Here is a 24,792-nt window from a genome sequence, read left to right on the forward strand (position 1 = left end):
GGTATTGGGATCCAATTACTGCACTTTTCCAATCTTACATCTATTGTCTAAACTTGGAGCAGGCATATTTTTACTCCTCGGTGACACTATATAAAGAGACAATTGGCATTGTGTTTGCTGGCTGGCTAGTTGGCACAGGAGGGGCAGAAGGATCAACAGCACCATGGTAGGATTTACTTTTTCCCATGCCTATCTTGCTTTCTCTCTTTCTTTTTCTTGTCCTTTCTTCTTTCCTTTCTGTGACTTTAGCTCCTTTCCTTTCTTTTCAACTTGATCATTCTAGCAGGAGCAAGGATAATAGTGCCAGACCCCCACCAAATCCCAAACTGAAACAGAATCACATTCAGATGGAGGAGACAGCCAGGGCCAGGGACACTGGATGAGCTGTGAATCCCAGAGCACTATTTTGTACAGATTAATAAATGCACTCAACGTGGATGTAGTCTGGACACAATCCTGCCAAGGTTGCATGGATTCACTAAGTGGGGGAAGAGTTCACCGGGAGTCTGTTTCCCAGCCTAGTTCCATAGTGGGGATTAGGGAGCAATTAATGTTATTGCTGGTGCTGATTAGCCCCAAGGTATATGGTCTGCTGCAAGGAGAGCACCCTGTGAATACATTGCCATTGATGTATGGAGGGGAGAGGTAAGGATAACTACAGAAACTGTTGTGTCCCTACTCTACCACACACTGTCATAGCTTCACTTAAGGCATCTTGCTTTGTGCTAGCATGTTGACCCTAAGACCTTTTACAGGGGAACCCCTGCATGACTGCCTTGGCCCATGTGGTTTCAAAGATCAAGGGCAGAGTTTTAATCTAAGATACAGTCCGAGTATCTGGCTCTGGATTCCCCCTGCAATTTCATGGGAGTTGTTACAGTATTATTAAAAAAGAGCTGGAGGTCTTGGCTCTGTTTCTTTCTGTTCACCCTTTTCCTGCATCCTTTCAAACTCTATCTGTGTAGTATTTCCCAATGGTGTCCTAAGGTTGTGAATTATTTGGATGTGGAGAACACCAGAGAGGGAACTCTGCTTGAAATCCCTTTGTAAACCATTGTTCAAATTCTGGCTCTCTTTAAGCCGGTGATAAGTGTGGCCCAGTCCACGTTCTGAACAGGATCAAACGATACTTGAAACAACTTCTAAAAATCATGCTGAAAGCCAGGTTGTAGTCTCAGCTTGTTCAGGGCTAATATAAAAATTTGGGCTCTGCAATTACATGCCTCACCAGCAACTAAACCATGTTCACCAGTGGTCTAGAGGAGATCGTATCTGTCCTGCGTTTTCCTTCTTGGGCCTTGGGTATATAAACTGTACTTTGACTTTGCTAGAACCTAAGCCAGCTATTCATCCAGTGGCTTGTGTTGGGTCTTGGGGTTTTTCTTTTTTGCCTCTCGGGGTTATTTTTCTCTCTCCATTATTTGGTGAAATGACTCCTTTCCCACAATCCCCTGCAACTCTGGAATAATTAGGACAAGTCGTTCTGTAGCCAAATTGCGCAATGCAGTATATCTCAGAATGTAGTAAAATATTATTCTACTCTGTCTCCCAAGTCCCAGCTCTACCATCGGTGGTAGTTCTTTTCACTGTGTCTTTTGTTTTGGGAAAGCATCTTTCGAGGTACCTTATAGTGCAGGGAAACATGAAACAGATTTAAAATGGAAAGAAAAAAATAGTCTTAATGAAAGAAAGCTGAGAATATCTTTACATAAGGAAGTGATCATTTTTTATTAATCAGAGGGAAATGTATATGTAATTATGCTAGATGAACTCTGTGGGGAAGGTTTTTTTCCCTCTTTATGATGTCTTAAGGGATTTATAAATATTACAGAGGTTTTATAGCATCATAATATTTCAGATGTTCAGTAAAGCTACTTTCAAAGGATTAGTGCAGACAAAGCAGCATAGTAAAAAATAATTACAAGTCAGCCAGTGCTACTAGGATCTGACATACAAGGCTGAAGAGAACGAGAATGGCAGGGTTCAGCGAGATAATTTTTCTAACAAGAGGCAGACCACACAAGTGCTGCAGGATGGAGCGCTGAGAACGGTGTGTCTGTGGCTCTCCGTTAATTCCCGGGAATTTCAGGAAAGTTGGGTCTGTGATGTCTCTACATGCTTGGTGCTGATGGAGAGAGAGAGAAGCGGGGGGAGGCCTTTTTCATATTCCAGCAACATTCCTGCGTTTATTCAGTTCAGCGACACCTTGTAGCAGAGTCTGTATGCTGAAGGGAATCGTGGACCCAAAAATAGATTGCATTCTGATCAAATGTGTTTTGCATCCTGCCAGACTGTCTGGAATGTACCACCTGTACTAAAATATACCGACCTCGATAGAGCATTGCTGATTTACACTGCCAGCTGGGGATCTAGCCCGTTGCGTTACTATGGAAATGTGTACGCACGTGTGTGTTTGTATGTAGGGCATTTTGTACGGGTCCACTGAGACATGTTTAAGAGGAGGTCATGTATGTGCCCAAGAGTGTCCTGTGTGGCTATGTTAGGGAATGAGACTGTGCAGAGCATTTTGGAGCTATAGAGTTTGAACAGACTGTGGTAGGGTTTGTGAGTATGTGGAAATGCTGGAAACCAGTACACTCTTGGGGGGCATGAGAGAGAGACAAATTACTGCAGTTTAAGGGACTTTGTGTGGGGACAAGAGAGAGTGTATTAGAGGATGGAGTTTAAGGGGCTTTAGGATATAGAAGGGATAAAGGATATGGAGGGAGGCTGGGACTGTGTGTAAAATGGTGATTGGGGAAGGATTTTCTTCTGAGTACGAACAGGGCAATAAAAAAAATCTGTGTTTCTCTGTTCTGATAGCGCAGGTTTTTAATTGTATGGTTGGAGGCTGCTGCCTGTTTGAAAGGCAGATTGTGCCCTTCAAGCAGTTGGTGCTGCTTAGTCCTCTGGATTGGTCACTGCAAGGCAGGCGCTTTGATGGGTCATAAGTGCCTCACTTGCCTTTGAAAGGATCCAGGCTGTGCTAAGAGAAAAGTGACTTGCCCATCCCTGGGCTTCTTGGTGCACTTGCAAAATAAATGATCTAAGCAAAGCAGAGCAACCTCAGCACTGTACCTCCCCAGCCCTGTAGAAATAGGGTGACCATACATCTTGGTTGAGCCAGCACAGTCCCGGACTTTGTAGGTTGGTGCTGGCCGGTTAATGAAAGGTTCTGGAAACAGAGGCAGAGGTAGGTCGGCAGGGCTGTGGGGTGCAGTCCGGCAGCGAGGCAGAGCAGCATGGTGTGCCAGGCAGGTGTGTGTGCAGGTACCAGAGCTGCTGGGTGGGAGCAAGGTGGGTGGACTGGAGCGGTGCCCAGCCCATCCTGCTCCCTGCCTCCAACCACAGCTCAGGAGGAGCTGGGTCAGGCATGCACCGTGCAGCTGTGCCCCCCAGCCAGACTGTGCCCCCTGCCCGCCTGCCTCTGCCTGCAGCAGCATTGACATGGGTGTGTGTGTGTGGGGGGGGGGGGGGGTTGGGAGGGAGCAGCGTCCCAGATTTCCTTAAAAGTAATATGGTCACCCTATGTAGAAACCTTATGGATGAGCATGGCATTCTATTCAAAAGCTGGTTTGGGGGGCTGAGAGGGTCAAATCTATCATCCCAGTTCAGGCAAATAGCACATAGAAAATGCTAACCATGCTGCAAGAGCTGAAGGGGCAGCTCGTACCTTGAGGTAGCTTCATAAAGTGGAGGCCTAAGCAGAAGTATGATGGCAGAACAATTAATGTGTCTCATATTCAAGCCTCTGGCACAGTAAGAGTCCCACTTTCAACTTGTGCTGACAGCTTCCCTCAGTCAACCCAGCTGCACATGGATTCCCAGTCATTTGGACAGTGGGGATTCAAAGGTGGCCAGTTGTGATGCTAGCCACATTGCTCCCTTGTGTGCTGTGGGCTGCAGACACAGGTGTGCCTTGCCTACATGAGCCTGATGGGCTGCTAGGCATGGGGGGACCTTTGACTCTGATGGGCCTGAGCTTCCAAGGCAACAGGGAGTCAGGCTTTCATGTCACACATCCCGTAGGCTAGGTTCTTCTACCATTTGCTCCTTAAAGCTACTGCGTAAGTGATGTTCCAAGGGTGGAGGGGGGTGGTCCTTTCTTTAACCAAGAAAAGACCTAGGAAATTGGGTTATTTTTTTCCTCATCAGGATTTATTTTAAATTATCGACAACATCAAGATTTGTGATCCCTGTATTAGCTGAAATACCCCCCTGGAAAACCAGGAGTAATGGCTCTAGAACTTTAAAGGGGTTGGAGTACTTCCTGCTCAATCCTTAACAGAAATAGCAGTTTTAACCCTAGAGTTAGGTTGATTAGAACTTAATGAGAACAGGGCGCTTTCAACAAGCTGAATTAAGGTCTTCTCAAATAATCCAATGACACTTCCTTGGTATCTCTGATGTCATAAAGCTATTATGGCTCCAGTGTTCTGTAAAGTTTATCAGGGTAGACATGGCGTGACTATCTTAAAGTTAAAAACCTGATACTGCAAACCCCATCCCGCAACCCATGTAGATGCAAACTCGGTCCTTACTCCCTGTTTTTGTAGGTCACCTCTAAAGCAGACACAATTCTCGCACAGCTCCCCCTCCCCTCCACACACATGCACATGCTGAATGCATCTCTGTTCTTACCTTGCACCCACAGAGGCAGAGGCGACTCTGACTCATTGTTTCTGTCTCTCTGTGTCGGCATACTAGCCTTGTTCTCTCAGACTCCCTGACCCTACCAGACAGGAGAAATGTAAGGAATCCTAGTGAAGGAAACACAACTCACAGCAAGCCCTTGGCTAAGCTGAGCTGTCTCTGGTCCAGGTTTTGTTATGTTCCGGTTTTATTTAAAAACTTCTAAGAAAAATAAGAAAAGGATCCTTAGAAACCCAAGCCAACTAAGAGAGCACTAGTACTTGTGATATAATTGAGTGATGTGTGGATTCGCTTTCAAAGGGTACTATTGTGTTCTTCACATTGGGATGATTAATATACCCAGGCTGGAAAATTAATACACCTGTTCAGTCACTGCAATATTCCTCCACATATTTTGCTGTCAGAGGCCTTGGTATCTTAGCAGAACGGTGCCACAGATGCCCAAAGCTCTTCAGATGCTTATCTATCATTTTTCATCTTTTGATCTCAAAGCACTTAACGAAGGTAGGTTGACAGCATTACCAACTTTTGCAAGTAGGGAAACTGAGGCAGAGAGAGGGGGAAGGGACTGGGAGCGGGATGCGGGGAATCCTTTGAACAGTAGATCCAACAGACTGAATTTGGAACTAATGATGGGAAGTCATTCCCATATGACAGCTACTCGGGGGCTTGTGTGAAATATTTTGGTGGTCTCCATCCAATTCCACAGGCGACCACATCGTAACAGGTTTTGGAACCCATGCCTTGAGTATCATCAGAAGAGCTAAAGAGAGAACGGGCCACATTGCTGGAGGTCAGGCCTGAAGCCTATTGAGAGTTTGCTGAGACAGGGTGACACGGCCCAGGCGTTGTGCGTGTTCAACAGGGAAATAGGCTTTATTTTAACAGTACTGCTACAACCACTCACCTCATTTAAAGAAGCCAGGTGCTGATCTTCTTCTGTCTGTCCACCGTACCTCTTGGCTTTTCCAGAATATCTCATTCAACTGCATCTCCTGGTTCAACACCCTGCTGTGCTCATGCTCTGAGACCTCTGTAGAGGAACCCCACCAGAATTTGCCAGGGAGAGCCTAATACACACTTTACTCAGGGCTTTGAGCATTAGGACACTGGTGTGGTAATTCTAGCCCCTCCTTTTTATTACAGTGCTAACCTTTGAGATATAAACTAGTTGCGAGAGAGAAGCATGAATCAGGTTAAATCAAAAAGTCATGCATCTGGGCTCCTCTATATGGAGCAGAGGTGGCTAATGGTGGTCTATAAACTGGATCACTAGCAGTTATTTCTGCTAAGCCTCAAAGTCCAAGCAGAGCCATGTAATAGCCCTGCCAAAAATTCAGAGAGCAACTATAACTATACCCCTCACACTACAGTCATTTCTTTCTAGATAGATGGTCAGTACTTTCCAATGATACTTTGTGGATTGGATATACTGTTAAGAAGCGAGGTTGTCCCTAGCATTTCCATTCTATCTGGAAATGCCAAAGTCCACCAGGCATCTCATACTGTATGGAAATGCTGCCTATTTCAGCTCAAAATAACACTTATTTCATGTGTAGGAGGAGGAAACAGTTTATTTTCCAAAATCAATATTTCTACATTCATTAAACATTCCATTTGTTCACATCTCTTTCTGTGCCTTGGGTGGCAATTTATCCTTATTTTTCCCCAGACATTTCCATCTCTGTTTCCATAGTTCTGCAGTGAAGCTTTCTCCATTAGTTGATCAGGGTTTGGGGAGCAAGTTTAGAATGTGTGCATGTGGGGGAAAGTATGCCACAACCCTAATGTTTGAACCCAGCAGAATGGCTGAATGCCAAAATCTGCAGTGGCAAGTTAAGCTGATTGAACAGTTCATATTTCCAGTAGCAATGGATGGAATAATGTTCTTGCCCAGGTACAATTCCCAATGACCTGCATTGAATTTGAACCTAGATCGGGTGAGAGGTGAAAAGAGGGGAGTTGCCTGTTGTGTCACACTGAATGGCCCAAACAGATCAGAATTTCTCTTCAGTTACCATTATGTAAAATGCAAACAGAAGAGTGGTGATGAGCAAATTTAAAAATAAGGGTAGCACGATAGTTAGGGCTCCAGTCTGGTATACAGGAGCCCTGGATTCAGCTCCTTTGTGACATTCTGCATGACTTTGGCCAAGTTACATAGGCCCAGATTTTAAAGGCATCTAACTCCCATGGATTTCTATAGAAGTTCGGACTCCTAAATAGGACCTATGTGCCTAAATGCCTTTGTGGGTGTCTTTCTGTTTGTTTAGCTGTTAAACAGAACAGTTGGAACTTTTCCTTTGGCATCTCTAAATCAATGACGTTGGGTGCCAGGCCGGGTATGACAGGGAATAGATCACTCCAGATCACTGGTGCCTAACTGTCTGGCCCTGCAGGATCCCACACAGGGTTGGCACATAGGGTTGGACCTTAATATCCAGATCCACCCACAGGCCAGCCCAAGCTGGCCCTATACCAAATCCAATCTTGGCATGCATTAGCCTGATTCTGTGCACCCCCAATCCAGCCCTGCACCAGTCAGATGTGGCCCTGTACCAGCCCAGTCCTGCCATATGCCAGCCCAACCCTGCACACCCAGATCCAGCCACACACTGACCCACTGTGACTCCATGCTGGCCTCATTTGGCTTCGTGCAGCCCCCACACCAGCCTGATCCAGCCTGGCCCAATTCTGTCCACCTGGAAAACCGATTCACTCAGTGGTGATCCATATAGGTCAGGCATCTAGTCTTCTCTGAGGAAGTAGGAAAGGGCTTGTTTTCCTTTCATAGTTCCATATTAATACCCTCACACATGGCTTGATTTTGAGCCTGACTACCTGCCCATGCAGGGCAATAAGGTAGAATAAGGAGCTCCCTCACTGGCTGCTTGCATTATCTGAACAATTCATTGGGGCAAGAAAACCTCCCTGGTAGAAATTCATCCTATGCTTTGTAACTGTAGCATCATTTTTCTGTGTTCATATGCTTGTTATACAACTGACTTGATAAGAAAACCAAGGGAGAAAATAAAACGTGATACAATCCTCTTGTGCTGCTATTGCCTGCTGTAAAAGAAGCATTCAGTGACTTACCTGGGTGTTCAACACGTGAGTTATTATATGTGTGATATTTCCATTTGTTTTATAGGCTCCAAAAAAGGCAAAGAAGAAGACAGAAGGAGGTGGCTCCAATGTATTCTCCATGTTTGATCAAACACAGATTCAGGAGTTTAAAGAGGTATGTTCTGCTATGCAGCCTGCTATCACTGTTAATTAACAACATAGGTTTAGTTTGTAATCATTACTCTATTCTCCATCTGCTCTGATAAAAGACACAGTTATTTTCTGACTTATACCAATGGTTTTGGCTGGTAAATGAGTTGGCTTGTGAGGTTTTATAAATTCTCTCTTTCTTTCCTTCTTTCTCTTGTATCAAGCTCTGCATGTTCTACATTATTTACAAGCCTCCAAAGCTCAATACAAAATAAAACAAATTACCTTCTAATTCACCGAATCCTTTGTCAGGAAAGCACTTGTATACACGCTTAAGCCTAGTCCTATTCTAGAGATCATTTGTGCATGTGCTCAACTTCACAGATGTATTTTAGTGTTGTCTGGAATAGGGCTGTTTTCTGGACTGGGGCCTTAATTAACAGACTGGTCCATAATAGCAATAGAAAATGCCTGTCTGTGTCCTTCCTTATACCACAAACCAGAAACCAAAACTCCATGAAACCCTGAACTTACTTCTCTCTTAAGACCTACAAAAGAATATAATTTAACCAGAGAGCACTATCAAAATAAGTCATATTAATCAGATATTGCAGATTCCTTCATCATTGACCTGTATAGAATTTAAATTAATGGGCATAAGAAACAAATGAATAAAATGTTGGTCAGTTTATTCTTTTTCTGCTCATGGAACATTCATGAGTGTGTCGCCATTTCCTCAGATATATTTGTCAGTATAATTATTCTTTTTTTGCTCTTTGAGCTGTCTTTGCTAATTGTGGTTGGTTAGCTAAGCTACACTACATTGTTCCTCTAACACTCAGGGGTGCTAATATATGCAGCTTAGTTTTTTGCATGATGTTTTAAAATTCACTTTCTTTGAGGATCCACACTACTAGAACTTAAAACATGAATGACTCTTAAAAACCAACCACAAAGATTGTGAATGTGACCAAAGAAAAACTCATGGACATTGCTGTGCTCTTAATGAGAAGTTCCTACCAGTTCATCTAGCTCTCGCTGGCACCACAACAAACTTCCAGTTTTCTGTTCTCTGAGGGTGACTGCTAGGGTTGTGACCCCATAAACAAAAGCTGGTAAAAATGCCACTTTCATGAAATATCTTAAGTAAAAATCAAATCTTGATGAGACTTAGTCATCCACTAGAAGTAAGCCCACGGACAGGAATGAAAACAGTGTGCATGGATTAGATTTAACTTTAGGGGTAAGTGGGAGCACAATTCAAATATTAAGAAATTTGCAAATAATCACATGGATAAACTGCAGCTTGGGCATATTGAAGTATCATACGAAACCGAACTCTGTATAAACCTGTGATGTTAAAACCAGGGGTTGTACCCCACAGAGCAGGACAGCACAAATCTATGCAAGTTATGGGAAGTGAACATAGTACCTTTCATTATAATCAATGTGTGGCATTAAGCAAGATGACATCTGGTGACGGCAAAGATACACTGTTATGATGGGCATGATAGATAGGTGTATATATATAGATATATATATTGAGAGAGAGAGAGAGTGAGATTACTGGTTCTATTAATAGTCCACATAGTAATTCCCAGGAAGTACTTTTCAAATTTGAAGAAACTTTTAAACTGTGACCATTGTAGGTAGGTAGGTAGGTGGGTGAGTGGGTGGGTGGGTAGATAAAGAGGGCAGGGGTTAGAGTTCAGAAATAGTGGATTGGCTGAAAACTACAAAACAACAAATGTATTTTCCACACAGTGTCGAGTCTTGCCTGACAGGAGGTATTTTAAGGTCAACTCTCTGAGGTCGCACAGAGAACAATTAGACCACAGCCTGAAGGACATTGCATGTTGGAAAGGGCAACAAACCTTGGTTAAATAAATAGCACAATGGAATCCAGCTTTCTGGATTTTCTTACTCGACTGTCATGTCTTTCTTCTCCTCCCCCATATGAAGCTTCATCCTAAGGCCCTGCAAAGCTTGATCTTTCCTCCCAGTAATTAATTCCTCAACACTGTTATAGCTGAAAAGTGCAATGGGATATAGACAGGGACACAAATCCCACAGTGGGGACTGTTGCTCGAACGTCCATAATCCAAGCTTTCATGGGTTAAGGCTCGAATGGTAGCTGACAGCATTGGCCTCAGCCCAACTACATGCTGTGCTGAGTGTTAATTTAGTAAGAAGAAGTTTGGGTGAGTTTAATTAAGCCTCTTGCCAAGATACATCAATGTGTTGAAAGTAAGTAATGCACAATAATGCTGTATGGTGTGTATTAATAAAGGGAAGTTAAATATTCCCCTTCAAAGTGTGACTAGAATGTCACATGGATGGATTTCTGGGATTGCCTCGCTGTTGGACAATAGTAACATAATGCCCTTTTTTCCCCTCAATAGGCTTTTACCATCATGGATCAGAACAGAGATGGCTTTATTGACAAAGCAGACTTGAGAGATACATTTGCAGCACTAGGTAAAATAAATAAATAACCAAAAGGCATCTAAATGCAATTTCAAGCACATAGGGGAGGATTATATTAAAATTAGAGCTGGGTAAATCGTAAGATATGCATGATGCTAGGAGAGCCAAAGGGGAAACCTGCCAAACCTGCTCATTTTGATCCTCCTTAGCTGCTCTCTTGGCTATTTCCCTCCAGCTTGGAAGTACTGAGCAGCCTCCATTGAGAAGCAAGAGAGGGCCGTTGTGGGCCTTCATTGGTGGGTGTTATGGAGTGGTTCAGCTAGCATCCTCTCCAAAGGGACTGATCTTTCCCTTCAGCCCACCCAAGCAGAAGTCTGTGCCAGGCATGTCTGATTCGTATTTGTCTCTGCGTTTCCCAAGCAGCACCTTTTTCATCTAGGAGTCATGTCATATCTACCGATTAATGTTCCTGTCATGGACCATCTGCCAGCCCTCCCACACCAAAGTGGGAGCTTCATGTGAGGGTTCGTGCCTCCATGCTCCGAGCCAGGCTGGAATGTGCATGTCATGAGGTTAAGAAAGGCCCCTTCCATGCTGTAAGTAGCAGCACGTCAGAAACCCTACAGCACTGGGCGGTAGAAATATGATTTTCCCAAGCAACAAAAGGGCAGAACGCTCAAACCTGGAGCCCCTTCTCAGCTGAAGTGTTGGATACTTCAGCAGAAGTGTAGGTGCTTGGGCTTTGGCCATTGGCATCTCCTAAAGAGGAGTGTGATAACAATGTTTAGTATTCCCTGAGGTGTAATCACACTGCAGAAGGGTCTATACAAAGAGCAGCAACTCCCCAGATCTTCATAATGACAATGAGGTTTGGAAATGTTGACCTTTGCCTATTGTTAGCCTGAAATATTTCTTTCTTAGGGTCAAATTCTGATCTCCTTATTGATGCAGAAAGAACCTCCCCGTCTCCCCCAAAATCGATGAGAATGGGCGTATAGGAAGGGTCCTTATAATCTGACCACTAGTCGATAGCCTGTAGAACGAAGAGGAACAGCCAGGGTTATCATAGGCATTTTGCCATTCTTGGTGTAAAATGAAAACCGTCTCAATCTGGGTAATATTGCAAAAGGCTCAAGGGTGAAATCCTGGCCCCACTTCAATTAATAGGAGTTTGAGCATTGATTTAAATGGGACCAGTGTTTCATCTGCATTGAAAATGTGTCTACTGAAATGACCCTGTTTTGGCCACCAGTGGCCTTGTATTTTTCCCTCCAATTCCTTTAATCCTCTACCCAGCTCTCTCTGGTTTAGGAACCTCACTCTGTCTTTTCAAGTTGTGTCTTGCCACATTATTTACAATGTCGCACTGAACGCTGAGGACCACAGTGGGAGGACCTGAGTGGGAATGACATTTTGAAAGAAATGTGTTATGACAATCTCTGCTACTGCAGGTCGCTTGAATGTCAAGAATGAAGAGTTAGAAGATATGGTGAAGGAGGCACCAGGCCCCATTAACTTCACTGTCTTCCTTACCATGTTTGGTGAAAAACTGAAAGGTGAGTTCTTTGGGGAGTTTGGAAGATATCTAGCAATAGATCTCATGACTGCAATATCTCATCAGCTTGCAGTCGTTAATTAACCAATCCTTAGATCACCCCTATGAGATAGGGAGGAATTTTCTCCATGTCTGCAGACCTGGAACTGAGCCACAGAGATGTTAAGGGTAAGTCTGCACTAGGGGTAGGCAACCCCCTGGCGTGCATGCCAGAGTGTGGCGTGCAAAGGCATTTTGCTTGGCATGCATACCTCAGGGCAGACAGCGGGAGAGCCAGGCAGGGCCTGATCCTTGTGGCAGTGCAGCCCCAGCTCCTTCCCTGCTGTGCTCCTTGAGCCGTGTGTACACCTGCTGCTGGCAATGTGCTGGGTTGGAGCTCTGTGGTGCCCCAGTGTAGCCGCTTGCAGCCTCCCTGATGCCTGATATGAGCAGCCTGGGCTCCATGGCAGATGGCAGAAGCCTGCCCAGAGCCTGGGCTGTCTGTGGCAGGCAGCTGGGAGAATGTAAGTGGCTATGCCAGGGTCCGCAGAGACCCAGCCCAGCTTGTTGCTGGCAGTGGATGCGCATGTACCTCAGGGCAGACAGCAGGGAAGGGGCTAGGGCTGCATTTCCACAACAAGGATCAGGCCCCTCATGGCTCCCTCACCATCCACACCGGCACTTCAACATCCTACAAGTCGAGGTTGACAGTCTGCCCAAAAACGTTGCCGATCCTTGGTCTACACTGTAATCCACAGGTATGACTTCAGCTCTCACTGGTGTACCTATTATCACTTTAAATTCACTAGCTTGACACTTGATACCAGTGGGTCCATGGCAGCAAGGAACTCAGTGCAGCCCAGGGTCCTGGGCAAGTTTTACAGCCCATGCTAACCTCCAGCTAGCGGGTTTAAAGCTACCTCAGACATGCCTACATGAGGTACAATTACACCTCTGGATTGCAGGGTAGACAAAGGCTATGCAACTTACCTTATGTGACACAGTGAGTCTGTGGTAGAGCTAAAAACTGAATGCCAGAATGTCTTAGCTGTGTGACCATGCTTCATTTTCTCTGTGGCTTAATGACCAGTAACCAAGCCTTAGGCTGACTGACATCACTGGAAGGTTTGCCACTGACTTCCTCAGAACAAAGACTTGGTTCAGCCATAGGTTTCTAACTGGAAGTCAGAAATGTAGTTTTGTCTCTTACATTGTATTGTATGCAGAAGAGAGCCTATGGCAAAGATGCATTCCTAGGTGTCTCCCCAAGAGAAAGTATTGCCCTTTGGATCCAAATAATTCTGTTTGTTCTCTCCCTCCTATCCCACTATCCAAGCACCTTCTAGAAAAGATTGTGGCTGTATGAGCACTTATTCATTCTCTGTCTCCATCTTTTCCTGTGCACAGAAAAATTATATGGGGATTTTTAAAAAGTCATGTTTTATGTTTATTTTAAAACTGATGTATTAATGAGTTTTTATTAGTGAAGAGAATCTCGAAGAAGGGCTTCTTGTACTTGGAATACAAAGTGGTGAAGTCTAAGATTGGCAGTTAGGAAAACTAGTAATATCTGTTAAGATAGCATCTATCTATCTATCTGCAAATAATCTCAAAAACATGTCATGCTTGAAAAGTTGGTAAGTATTACTTGGAAGGAAAGAAGGATGAATGAGGCAGTAGAGTAAGAGTCAGGGGATATCTGTCTGCCTATTGTATCTGTCAAAGTGGTACCTTCGTATTTGCCACTCTTGGTGCCATTTTGCACTCTCCTGTGTTGGCAAGACTTTAGAAGGTAAAACTCGGCCTCATTCATAGTGTTTTTTCTGGGGCACACTGGGTATTTTGATTCATCCTTCTGGAGTGGACTAGTGTGCTGGGGCTGCCCATTCATGATGTCTGTGATCACACAGAGCATGGCAAAATGCCCCTCTTCCTATTTCCTTTTCTCCCCTCTGCTTCCCACAATCGCTGATGCCTGGTGGGATTTGAGTCCTGCCAACTGTGTGGCATGAAAATGGAGCCAGCACAGGAAGGTAAACGGGTGAAGCATGCCCCTCTTGTCTGCAGGTTTCCTGTTGGCTATTAGCAGGAGAGCTTTTTTTTTTCCATTTGTGGAAGGGAAAATCACAGCTGTGCTTGTCATGCCCTTCTGGTTGGGTTTGTCATGCAAAATAAGCAGAGCCAAAAGACTGCACATTCCCAATCAAAACTAATTGGGATGAAGAGTCTTTGTAGTGCAATTATAAAGGGAGAAAGGGCTGGAGGAAGTGGATATGGCAATTTTGCAACACTTTTTATTAGCTAAGTACCACTCAGAGAGTTTGGTGAAAGGTGCTTTCTAAGTAAAATTTGTTGTGCTATAATTGATTTCTGTCATAAAGGGGAAGCTGGGATTTTTGAGACGAGCTTTAGCTTTGTATATTGATATTATGATGCCAGATGAACAGCTAACAAAACTCAGTTTATGTTAATGCCAACCACATGGAGCTGTTTCTACAGGGAGTCAGAATAATACAATTTGTACAGAAAACAGAGATGCCGCACATCAAAGAAACCACTTTATTTACCAGCTAATCAATAAAGAATGCCTGCTGCATTGCTTCTCTTCAAAGCCAAAGTCCAAGGATACGACAGAGTAGAAAATGTAGAACAACAAAAAAAAAAAAAATCCCCCACACAGTGGTGACTGCTTAAGATGCAACCCCCTCCTTGGAGCTGTGAGAAGTTTTGCCACATGGGACAATCAAAACACTCATTAACTTGAGCACGTAGTCACTATTGTTTGAAATGAACATCCAGAAATTGGTAGAAGAATGCTCATGTCCAGTGGTTGGAAAGGCTTAGGAAAAGACCCATTGGTCCATGGATCATTAAACACTCTAGTTGTTCTGATACCGCACCTCCATGTATTAAAAGTTCTTTTGAAATTTTTGAAGAAAACAAACCTCTCTGAGGGTGGTCTAGAGGCATGATTAATAATACATAGACCAAGCAGCTGAGAAACAGAATCCCTAGGTTCTAAGCCTGCTTCTGTCTCTGTCATGTTGTGTGACAGTGACATTGCTACTCACAGAAACTATTATCAGCTACAGACAGAAGAGCAGCTCCCCATTGTAACTCATGGTGCTCTGCAGGAAGCACTGTAAGTTACAATGATCTCTGGGACCCAAGAGAAGTTCATTGTTGGGTCCTGGGGTTGGGGAATCCAGCTTCTGTTTAAAACAGCTGCAAGCCTAGCAATGCCCCTGCCCTCTTTGCAGCCTTGGCACTGTTTTCAGAATGGGAGGGGGAAAGGGAGCGAAGGGATCTTGTTCTAGGAGTTCTCCAGCTGCTGCTGGAGGGTGGGGTGGGTGGATTGGAGCCCCTCCTCCCCGTCCAGCACTAGCTGAAAACCCCCTATTTTGTTCTGTGGCATCTTCATCTGAACCCTCAGGTGATGAGGGTTCAGATCTTTGCAGGATCAGGACCTGTTAGGTATTCTTCAGCCATGCACTTCTGTTTGGTCATGGCTATAGAGCACTTTCAGGGGCCAGATCGGGCAAAAATTGTCACTTCTGTCTGTGCCTTCAGTTATACTTTGAAGACTCAAAGACTTTGTGATTCAATTCAGTTGTTTGTAAAACAGATTCCTTATTATTACTGTTTAGAATGACTTGTACTGTGGTGTCACTCAGGGTCTCAACCAGGGAGCAGGGCCCATTGTGCTCAGTGCTATGCATACACACAGTGAAAAAGAGGTTCCTCACCCAAAATGCTTTCAGTCTCAGTAGATGAGACAGAACAAGAGTGTGGGAGGGTAAGGCATATTATTTCTATTTCCAGATGGGGACTGAGGGGCTGAGAGACTAAGGGCATGCCTACACTGCCTCTGGAGAAGTTGCAGAACATCACGTTCTACTCTTTTGCCCCTATGCAGCTCATGCCAGACCCTGGAAACGCAGCAGTGGTTCAGTGCAGCCTAGGCTTCACCCAGAACCTCTCCAGCCCTCTGTCTTCTAAGTGTTGCTTGGCTTGTTCTCTGGCAAAGTAAACTGTGCTAAACCAGCTGCACTGTCTAATTTCTGGCTCTCATGCATGCTAAGAGGGAGTGAGTAGGTGGGGGGGGGGGAGTGGGGCAGAGTGCTTCCAGGTGGTTCTCTTGGATTCACCTTGGGGGCAATGTGGACAGGCCGTAACTGACTTGTTCAAGGTTAAGCAGAAAGTCTCTTGCTGATCTTAGAACCAAGGCCAAATCTCCTAGATCCTGGTCTTGTGCCTTGATGCTCCTCCTCCTCTAAGTCATGTATATCTACTCCTCAGACATGTAGGTGTGAGATGTAGGGTGCTCTGAGATACTCCAAGGGAAGCACTCTACAGAACGTAAGTGCAAATCACTATTATACATTGATCATCTTGTTTCCATTACATTACATTGGCATTTCGGTTTTGTGACTACCTCCATTTCCTTCTGTGAGGGAAATAACTTCTTCCCTATATAGTGAGGACTAAAAAACATCAAAAAGTGTTTTTACAACAAATGTACAGCACAAGATTAAAGGAAACCAGTCGGGGAAACAGTTTGTTATATTTTTATTTCTGAAAGCCACTAATCCTCTGGGTACTGATATTGGAGACCAGTTCCTGGAAGTTTTCTCTCCTGCAGACACAGAATAGATATGAGCTATTATTTTTAAGCTTCTGAACATTGAACTATTCACCTTCATTGTTTATCTGACATGACAAATGCTGCCGACTCAAGAAACCTTTGTCTTCCAGCCTACAACTGCAGAGTTCTCCATTTTTTCCTGTGTTTTTAAATGAATTCAATTATTTAACAAATATTAGGTAGCTACACAAATACACACGGACAACTAAATTATATTTTATTTATTTTTAGGCACAGACCCAGAAGAGACCATTCTGAATGCTTTTAAGATTTTTGACCCAGAAGGAAAAGGCCACATAAAGGCAGACTAGTAAGTTTATTTCTCTCTTTTTTTTTTTTAATAATTGCACTGCTTAAAGGAAAATTTAAAGGCATGTGAAGTACTATATTTTGTAGCATCTGAAGAGGCAAAGGAGCTGGCAGGCAGAAAAGTATGTAGCTTTGTAAGTCAGAGTCAAAGACTAAACTATTGTATACTTGTACTTGCAGCACCCCCAAAAAGAGATGTTATTGTCTTTGGACATCTCAAAAGGGAACGGAAATATAATCACATGCAGGCCATTAGATAGCCTTTTTTCAAGGTCTGGATATAAATCAACACATGACTCTTTGTAGATTAACTCCACATGTAAAATTAAAATGAATGTCTGGTGCCTAACTCCCAGAAAGGTCTTGACTTGAAGGGGGAGGCTAGTTCTCTTTTAAAAATAGAGGGATCAGTCTAATTAATAAAGGGAGATGGCTGCAGAGAAAGGAAGTTTCCTTGTTAAATGTTTACCATTCGAACCCTCGGCTCCTAAATGATGATTTGCTCTAGCTTTCCTGGTCCCCAGTGGATACAGTGGAAGCCTAATCAAATATTATTACTATTAGTATTTTTATTATTAGAAACACAGCTTCCAAAACTGAGCTTTATATATAAAGATGTAGGGTCCAATTCTCATTTGCACAATGGCTGCTTTACACCAATGTAAGAGCTTTCAAGTAGCTGTTAATTATACACACTTAATAGCCCATTTATGCTGCAAGAATGATAAAAAGGAGCATTAGGGTAAATGAGAATCAGATTCAAGAAGTGACTGATTTTGTATGAGAGGAAATAGTCAAGGAGCTCTGACCTGGGACTTCAGTTGGGGCACATGCAGGAAGAAGTTAGACATATGCTTACCTATCTTGATGAATCAGGACCTAGATATTCACTTTACAGCAGACAGTTCGAATACCTTCTACAACACCCACCTTATAAAGAGTACTGCTCAAAAACCCATGTGCTATAAAATTATACGTGCATCAAGGCTGAAGTTGGCTCTGGGGCAGAGGAAGCAGTACAGTTACCTGGGACACAAACTGGTCAGCTGCCCCTGTCGCTTTGCAGTATGCAGGTCAAATCAAGCACCCCAAACTAAACTAAAAGGTAAACTCTGCTACTGCATCAAGGGATTCTTTAAATTCTGTTATGATATGGGTGATCTGCAAGTAGTTTGTGACATTACCAGACTCTGTGCTGTCTGTGTTTAGTCTGTAACAGGTTTCCGAATTATAATTGGTTTCATTGATGGACTGTAGAAGAAAGTTTTAAAAAATTAAGTTAATATAGAAAGTCTCCTTCCATTCCTATGACATATTGCTATCATACTGGAACTTGAGGCATCAAAGCCTTGTACTAAGTCAGTGGTTCTCAACTTTTTTAGGCTCAAGGCAAGTCTCTGCGACCTTTAAAAATTAAGCAGCACACTTTTTCAAAAACTAATTAATTGATTATGATGCTTACCTCTTTGCAGAGGGGCTGGACAGTGGGAGCAGGGGAGTATCAAGACAGGGAGACCCTGAGCCTGCCCTTATCTGCTTATCTCCTCCTACTCCCTGGGGCAGGCTTCAAAGTATCTCACAGCACCCCAGGGTGCCCCAGCATCCTGACTGAGAATCACTGTACTAAGTAGTGTACAAATAAAGTAAAAGACAATCCTCTCCACAGTCAGAAAAAAACCTGGGGTTAACAGCCCTCATGCTTTGTTTCTAAGCTAATATTACCCAGACAACTTTGGAACAGCTCTCTGCTGGGCTATAAGAGAGAGATAGCAGAAGTGACTAAAAATCAGAGTACAATTTATCCTGTTGCCAATAGGCTGGATCACCCAGTAGTGAAATCACAACCGTGAAATGCAGCCTTCAGATAATACCAGGACCATGTAATGTTCCATTTCCCCCCGCTCTCCCTAGCAATGCATTGAATACAGAATCTGCACTTCACCAACTGGTGCCCAGTCCCACGTTCTTTGGCTGTGGCAAGGTCTCAGTGAAGCCTGCTGGAGGTTGAGATGAATTAGAATCGCATTCCAAGATGTAGAAGAGAGCACAAAATGTTTGGTTTTCTCCATTGATGCAAAAGGTCAACCTTCCCTCTCCCCCCCCCGCCCCAACTGCATGGCTAGCATCAGACAATTGTTTTAGTTCATCACCACAGCAGAGCATTATATTTACTTATTAGACCCGAGGGTAATGTTGATCATTACAGAACAAACCATTAAATCAATTCTGTGAATGTCTTTGAGGTTTAACTTCTATTCATATGCTTCCAAGTTTTAGACATTAGAAGATTTCGCAATATTTTTTACAGTGGCTCATCCAGCCATCGTCAATATGAGATTTAATGTTAATAAATAATCTCTCTCCATATAAAACATACTAGAATGGATCCCCCTCGCCCCCAAACCAGCCACGTTAACCTTATAATCAGAATTTATTTTTATGCTCATAGCGGCTAAATCCATCTGGGAATTTTTATGTCCTTTCCTCCTGCATGTTTTCACCTCTTGTCTGGAAATGACTCACTTCATCCATCCAACGGCAATTGGGATGGAGTCTTCTAACCTTTCCAAAAGCTCCAGGAGTTTGCAACTGACTTCCAAATTCTATGACCAATTTTGTTTCTCCGCATCTTTATACCACACACACACACTCACACGCTTCCTCCTATACAATGATGTCAAAGAAAGAAAATACTTGGGGGGCCAGATCATCAGTTGAAGTAAACTGGCACAGCTTTTGGAAAAGTCAGATGACTCAGTCTCAAATGCTATTCATTGGATAAGTGAGTCAGGCCAATATCAACTGCCTCCAATACTGAGGTCAACAAATCTTTGTTGATTTGCACCAACTGAAGATCTGGCCCTAGGTCAAATTTATTTTGGCCCTTTAGCGATTCAGTTGGCTAAACTGGTGATGTTCCCACAACTGTGATGCAGAGTAGCGCTCACATAAACCCTTTTTTCCCAGACTTCATTGTGTGAGGGGCAGTCTCTGTTAAGAATCAAATCGCCCTATAGATTTCCAAGGTAGTTTTCTGAAATTATTTGAAAATCAAAGGAGCAACCAAAATATTTTTAATACTGGAAGCAGTTGATATTGGCCAGGACAGATACCATCTCATGTCCCACATCAAGGCAAATGGGGACTGGTTTCTGTAAAGTTTCCAGAAGGCCTTGATTCTTATTTTATTTTATTTGAGAAATAAATAGTATGCAAAGCAAAAAAAAAAAAAGAGAGAGAAAGAAAGAAAAGAAAAGGAAAAAAAAGAAAAAAGTGCATGGCTTCTAGTTTTGGAAATTGTGAGTGCTTGTTTCCCTATAAAATAAATAACGGAAAATGTGCTTAGGTCCTTACCTCAGTCCTCCTTCCTTGTGAGTGTGCCACAGCTTGCAGGACGACGCGTCAAAAGATTAATTAGACATTTGATCTTTTTTTCGTTCCAAAAACTCTTTAAGCATGTGAAGAGAAGACACGTAGCATGTAGATCTAGTAATTCAAGCCTGTGCAAAATGAAGTTTCTTTGTGATTCCTGACACAAGTATTTTAAGCGCTTCCTTCCATTCATCAAGCTCTTTGGTTTCCTATTTACATTTCACTAATGCTATTTGTTCTAGACCATATATATCTGATAATCAATTTATTTATATGAGGACTATCTTGCTAGTTCATTCAACAGCAGATCATTTGAAAATTCCACTTCAAAACTATGACAACTTAACGAATGATCTGGTTAAGACAAAAACAGCAGTGTGATTACGAGTAATGAAGTAAGTTTTCATATGCCTTTGCTAAATAAAGGGCATGGGAAAAGAATACTGGAAATATATTGTAACTAAAGCTGTATCTAAGAGTGGAAAATATTTCTAGAACAATCTTGTGTGAAGATTTTCAGTATTTTGTTCCCTTGCTAGGTCCCAGCTGTTATCCAGAAACTTCTTTTCTCACTTATGTTTCCATATGTGGGGACTTAACACCGAGGACATACATACTCAGAAACGTACATTCTTCTTATTCAAAACGGGCTATGCCTAGACAACAGATTTCTACAGGCATACTGATATTAGCCAGAGGTATGAGGAGGTTAGATGTGGCTTAGCTTGTTCCACTCATGGAGGGTTGCTTTACCATAGAAGAATCAGAAGTGATCGTTTTACTACAGTGCAGGTTTGCTGACAGCACAGCTTCCAGACTTAGGATGCTTGGCCAGTTTCTGTATGTCAGTAAAACAGTTCTCATGCAGATAGGTTTCTTTAGTAAAGAAATTCTGATTTGTTTTAAAAAGATTTTGCTTTTAAATTAATGACATTAATGACACTTCAAAGAGCTCCACCCGCCCCCAACCAGAGGGTGACCATATATGTCCTGGTTTGGCTGGGACAGCCCCAAATTTCATAGGGTGTCCCAATATCCCGGCTGCCTGGTGAAAATGGAAACAAAAATCCTGGATTGGTGCTAACCCACCCAAACTGTCCACCCAGCTCCTCTTGAGCGGTGGCTGGAGGTGGGGTGGGGGCGGGCTAGCCTGGGTACCACGTCTCTTGCCTAGGGCAGGGATCGGCCAGGGCAGGACACGGGGAGAGCAGTGGTGTGAGCATGGGCTGCTTACGTGTGTGTCTGTGTGGTGTCCTGGGCAAACTAGTATTTTGGTGCCCTTTGGTGCTCTCCTGAGCAGTGTCTGAGGGGGGGTGGGCTGGGCTGGGCAGCACTCCTCCTGCCTGGGGCAGGCATCAGCAGGGGAGTAATGTCCCAGATTTCCTTAAAAATAATATGGTCATCCTCCCCAACCACCAAACAGTCCATTTTCAAAAAATACAAAGTGGAACAGAAATCTTTTTCTAATAAGTGTTTCAAAAAGTTTACATATATCTGATTGAAACTCACACTTATTAGCTTGTAATCTATTTTATATAGATTTAGTATTTCCTGATGGGGCATAATTATTTTTGGTAATAACAACAAAAAGACCCACCTTAAATTAGTGCTTTCCTACTTTGAAAAATGTGGGAAAAGATTAAATGTGGGAACAATCTGTCCATGTCAACACCAAAAAAAGGAACTGTTTTCACTAAACCAGAATAGGTAAAGTGGTAAATCCACCATAGTGTAGAAGCCGCCCCTGGCATGCCAACATCTTACAAGTTGAGGTTGCCAGTGTTTTTGGCACTCTGTCCAAAAGTGTTGCCCACCCCTGCATTAAGGTATAGTCACTATAAGCTATGCTTTAGTGTAAACACCCCACCTGGCCCCCTCCCCCAGTGATCTGGATCTATTGCCTCTCCCCCTCCATCCTCCCCAGCACCCCAGATGCCTGCTCTTTGCCCCTCCTACCCCCTGCACTGTCTGTCCTGGGGGAGCAGGCAGAGAAGGGTTAACCTGCCCAACTTGCCACCGTCTGGAGCAGAGCAGCAGCCCAGCAGCTTCCCGGCCTGCTCCCCCTAGGACAGACACTGTGTAGCCACAAGGAAGGTGGGGAGGGGGAGCCCCAGGGTTGGGAGGAACTGGGGGGAGCCTGGGGGAGGAAGGGGGAAGCCAGAAATGGGAGGGGGGAGGTTTCTTACCTTTCAGGGCCACGGTGGCTGGAAGTGTGACTCCTTTAAGCTTGAGCTGACACTAACACTGATCAACATTTGTGTGGCTCAGTGTAAGCTGTAACAAGACCCTCTGATATGAAAGATTTCAGCCTAGATGCTGGTTCCTTTTGGTCTTCAATTCTATAAATCTAGGAGTTTCAATAAATCATGTGCCTACCTAACAAAGTTATCCCAACAGAAGAGCTGTGGGTATGGATAACAGCTGAGGTTCTGGGCCAAAGGACGGTCTCTTTGACATTACTGTGTAGGAAGCACTGTACATGGGGTAAAAGTCTCTGTTAAATTTCAGTAGCTCCACATCAGGTGAGTTTATTGTGAAATACAGCAGGACTTGTGCCTTTCACAATCTCCTCTCAGGAGGACTACATGCAAATAAAGGACTACTGTGATGATGATTTTGAGTAGCCATTGGAGTTCTCTCTGATGTCCATTGTCAGAAAATATTCTCTTTGTTGTTGTTTCTAAGTTATACCTGCTTTTAAACACAAAGTACAACCTCATACTTTTACATTAAGATAGGCATGCAAAACTGAGTATTACAAATATAGTGATAACCTTAAATCATTTCAAATCATTACAAAATGCTACATAAGAACCACTTGGTGACATTGATGAGTGCCCATTGTAAATCTCTTATAATATATATTTGAGGACTAAACACCCTCATTTATGCAGCCACACGAGTTTTCTCCAATGCAGCTTCAGGAACAATTTTGGAGTCTGAATGTTCACGTACTGTTACCGCCAGTTAATCAGGTTATGTTATTTTATTTGAACAGCATCAAAGAAATGCTCATGACACAAGCAGACCGTTTCAGTAAAGAAGAGGTAAGTACCTTTCCCCGATTCGGAATGAGAATTTCAATTTATCTCTAACTGCTGTTCAGTAAGAGACATTTGCCCGTTCTTGCATGTAAGAATATAGTTTGAATCTAACCTGATTGGATCAACTGTGGCAATTAGGAGCAATATAAATGGCCTTATCTGAAGAGCTTCTAAATCAGAATCAAATACATTCCCTAGGTTTTCATGCGGGTGTCAAACCAGCCTAAATCCAGATGTTCTGGCCTGCCAGGAGCTTAGAAAGAATTTACTGGACTTCTGCTGGGTGTGGCGTTAGGTTATTTCAATGAGAGTTGCTTTGGTTGGAATTGGGAGTAATTTCTGAACAACCAAGCAGATCAATAGGGCAGTGATATAGCTAATGTTTTACTTTGAGCCTGGGTTATGTGACCTGGTCTGCATTTAGACGGGAGTTTGTTAATTGAAAGGCAACGGTGGAATAGATTCTCCTGGATTTGCATTAGAGTTCTTTTGGTTCAGGGGGCTCCAATAGCAATGGGTTAACTAACAATGCCGTGACTCCTGCTTCAGGACTTAGCCAATGGAAACATTTCCACAGTGGGCAATGGATGAAGCTGTAGAGCAGCTGAATTGGGTTAGAATTCATATGGAGATCAGTACAAGTTCCTGTCCTACAGGCCTGCATTTGCAATACTTATTTCCTGTTTGTTTTGCAGGTCAGCCAGATGTTTGCTGCTTTCCCCCCAGATGTCTCTGGTAATCTTGATTATAAGAACCTCTGTTATGTTATCACCCATGGTGAGGAGAAGGACTAAAGGAGATGAGCCTCTCCTATGAAGAGACCTAACAGCTAACTTAGTTTGTGGGGCTTTTGTATGGAAGACAGAGGGCTAAACATTCAACATGTGAAGCCGTATGGGCATCAGAAGAGAACCAATAAAACAACTGAAATTAGATTAAAGTTATTTAATGATCCTGTTTTTATAAAAGCTGAAAATACTAATTCTGTGAGTTTTTTCCCCGTCCTTTTTTTCCTTGTCAGTGGTTTGAAATGGAATTTTCTTGATGAACTGGTGCTTTCATGATTTATTGACAGTTCTAATGTTCACCAGATGGTCCATTGGGCACTGTAGCATTGCTTAACCTCTTGTCTTTTATATATTTGCTCCCTGAGCTAATTGAGAAATGCTCTAGCTTCCAGCATCAGCAAAACATTTTGTAAATAGAATTCTGTTCCATTTCACAGCTCCTAACATCAAATGTGTAAATAAAAAAAAACCCAAACATTTCTGTGAAAATGCAACATGCCTTCTTTGTCTTGGTGAGTTGGTCAGTTTTCTAAGTAATTGACCTATTTGCATTAGTAAAATAGAATAATGTAGCAACTATTTTTCTTATTTTAAATAGACGCAATTGGAAACAACCACAAGATGAATTTCTGCTTTCAGAGACACCTTTATCATGTGAGGGAAAGCTGTCCATAAAATAATAGTTCTTATGACACCTAGTTCTTATGTAGCACTTTCCATCAATAGATCTCAAAGTACTTTACAAAGGAAACAGACTTTGTTACCCCATTTTAAAGATGAAGAAAGGGAGGGACAGAAAGGTTA

General features: G+C 43.1%; 1 protein-coding gene across 1 annotated transcript; it reads left to right on the forward strand.

Annotated features, from left to right (window-relative positions):
* MYL10 (myosin light chain 10) lies at nucleotides 1-24,482 on the forward strand. Its single transcript, XM_090026078.1, has 7 exons — nucleotides 1-166; nucleotides 7,805-7,894; nucleotides 10,272-10,347; nucleotides 11,748-11,852; nucleotides 16,707-16,785; nucleotides 23,155-23,203; nucleotides 23,896-24,482. The coding sequence occupies exons 1-7, from the start codon at nucleotides 164-166 to the stop codon at nucleotides 23,992-23,994; spliced, it is 501 nt and encodes a 166-aa protein (XP_089882204.1). The 5' UTR covers nucleotides 1-163; the 3' UTR covers nucleotides 23,995-24,482.
* Nucleotides 24,483-24,792: the final 310 nt, after the last annotated feature.

Source organism: Crocodylus siamensis, chromosome 13 (genome assembly GCF_052110815.1).
Source record: "Crocodylus siamensis isolate JL-2025a chromosome 13, ASM5211081v1, whole genome shotgun sequence".
Classification (NCBI taxonomy): Eukaryota; Metazoa; Chordata; order Crocodylia; family Crocodylidae; genus Crocodylus; species Crocodylus siamensis.

What these genes read in the sequence shown, in the direction of transcription:
- MYL10 (XM_090026078.1), top strand. An exon ending in AGATACATTTGCAGCACTAG is followed by an intron (nt 10,348 to 11,747) that starts GTAAAATAAATA and finishes CTGCTACTGCAG; the next exon opens with GTCGCTTGAATGTCAAGAAT. An exon ending in GTTTGGTGAAAAACTGAAAG is followed by an intron (nt 11,853 to 16,706) that starts GTGAGTTCTTTG and finishes ATTTATTTTTAG; the next exon opens with GCACAGACCCAGAAGAGACC.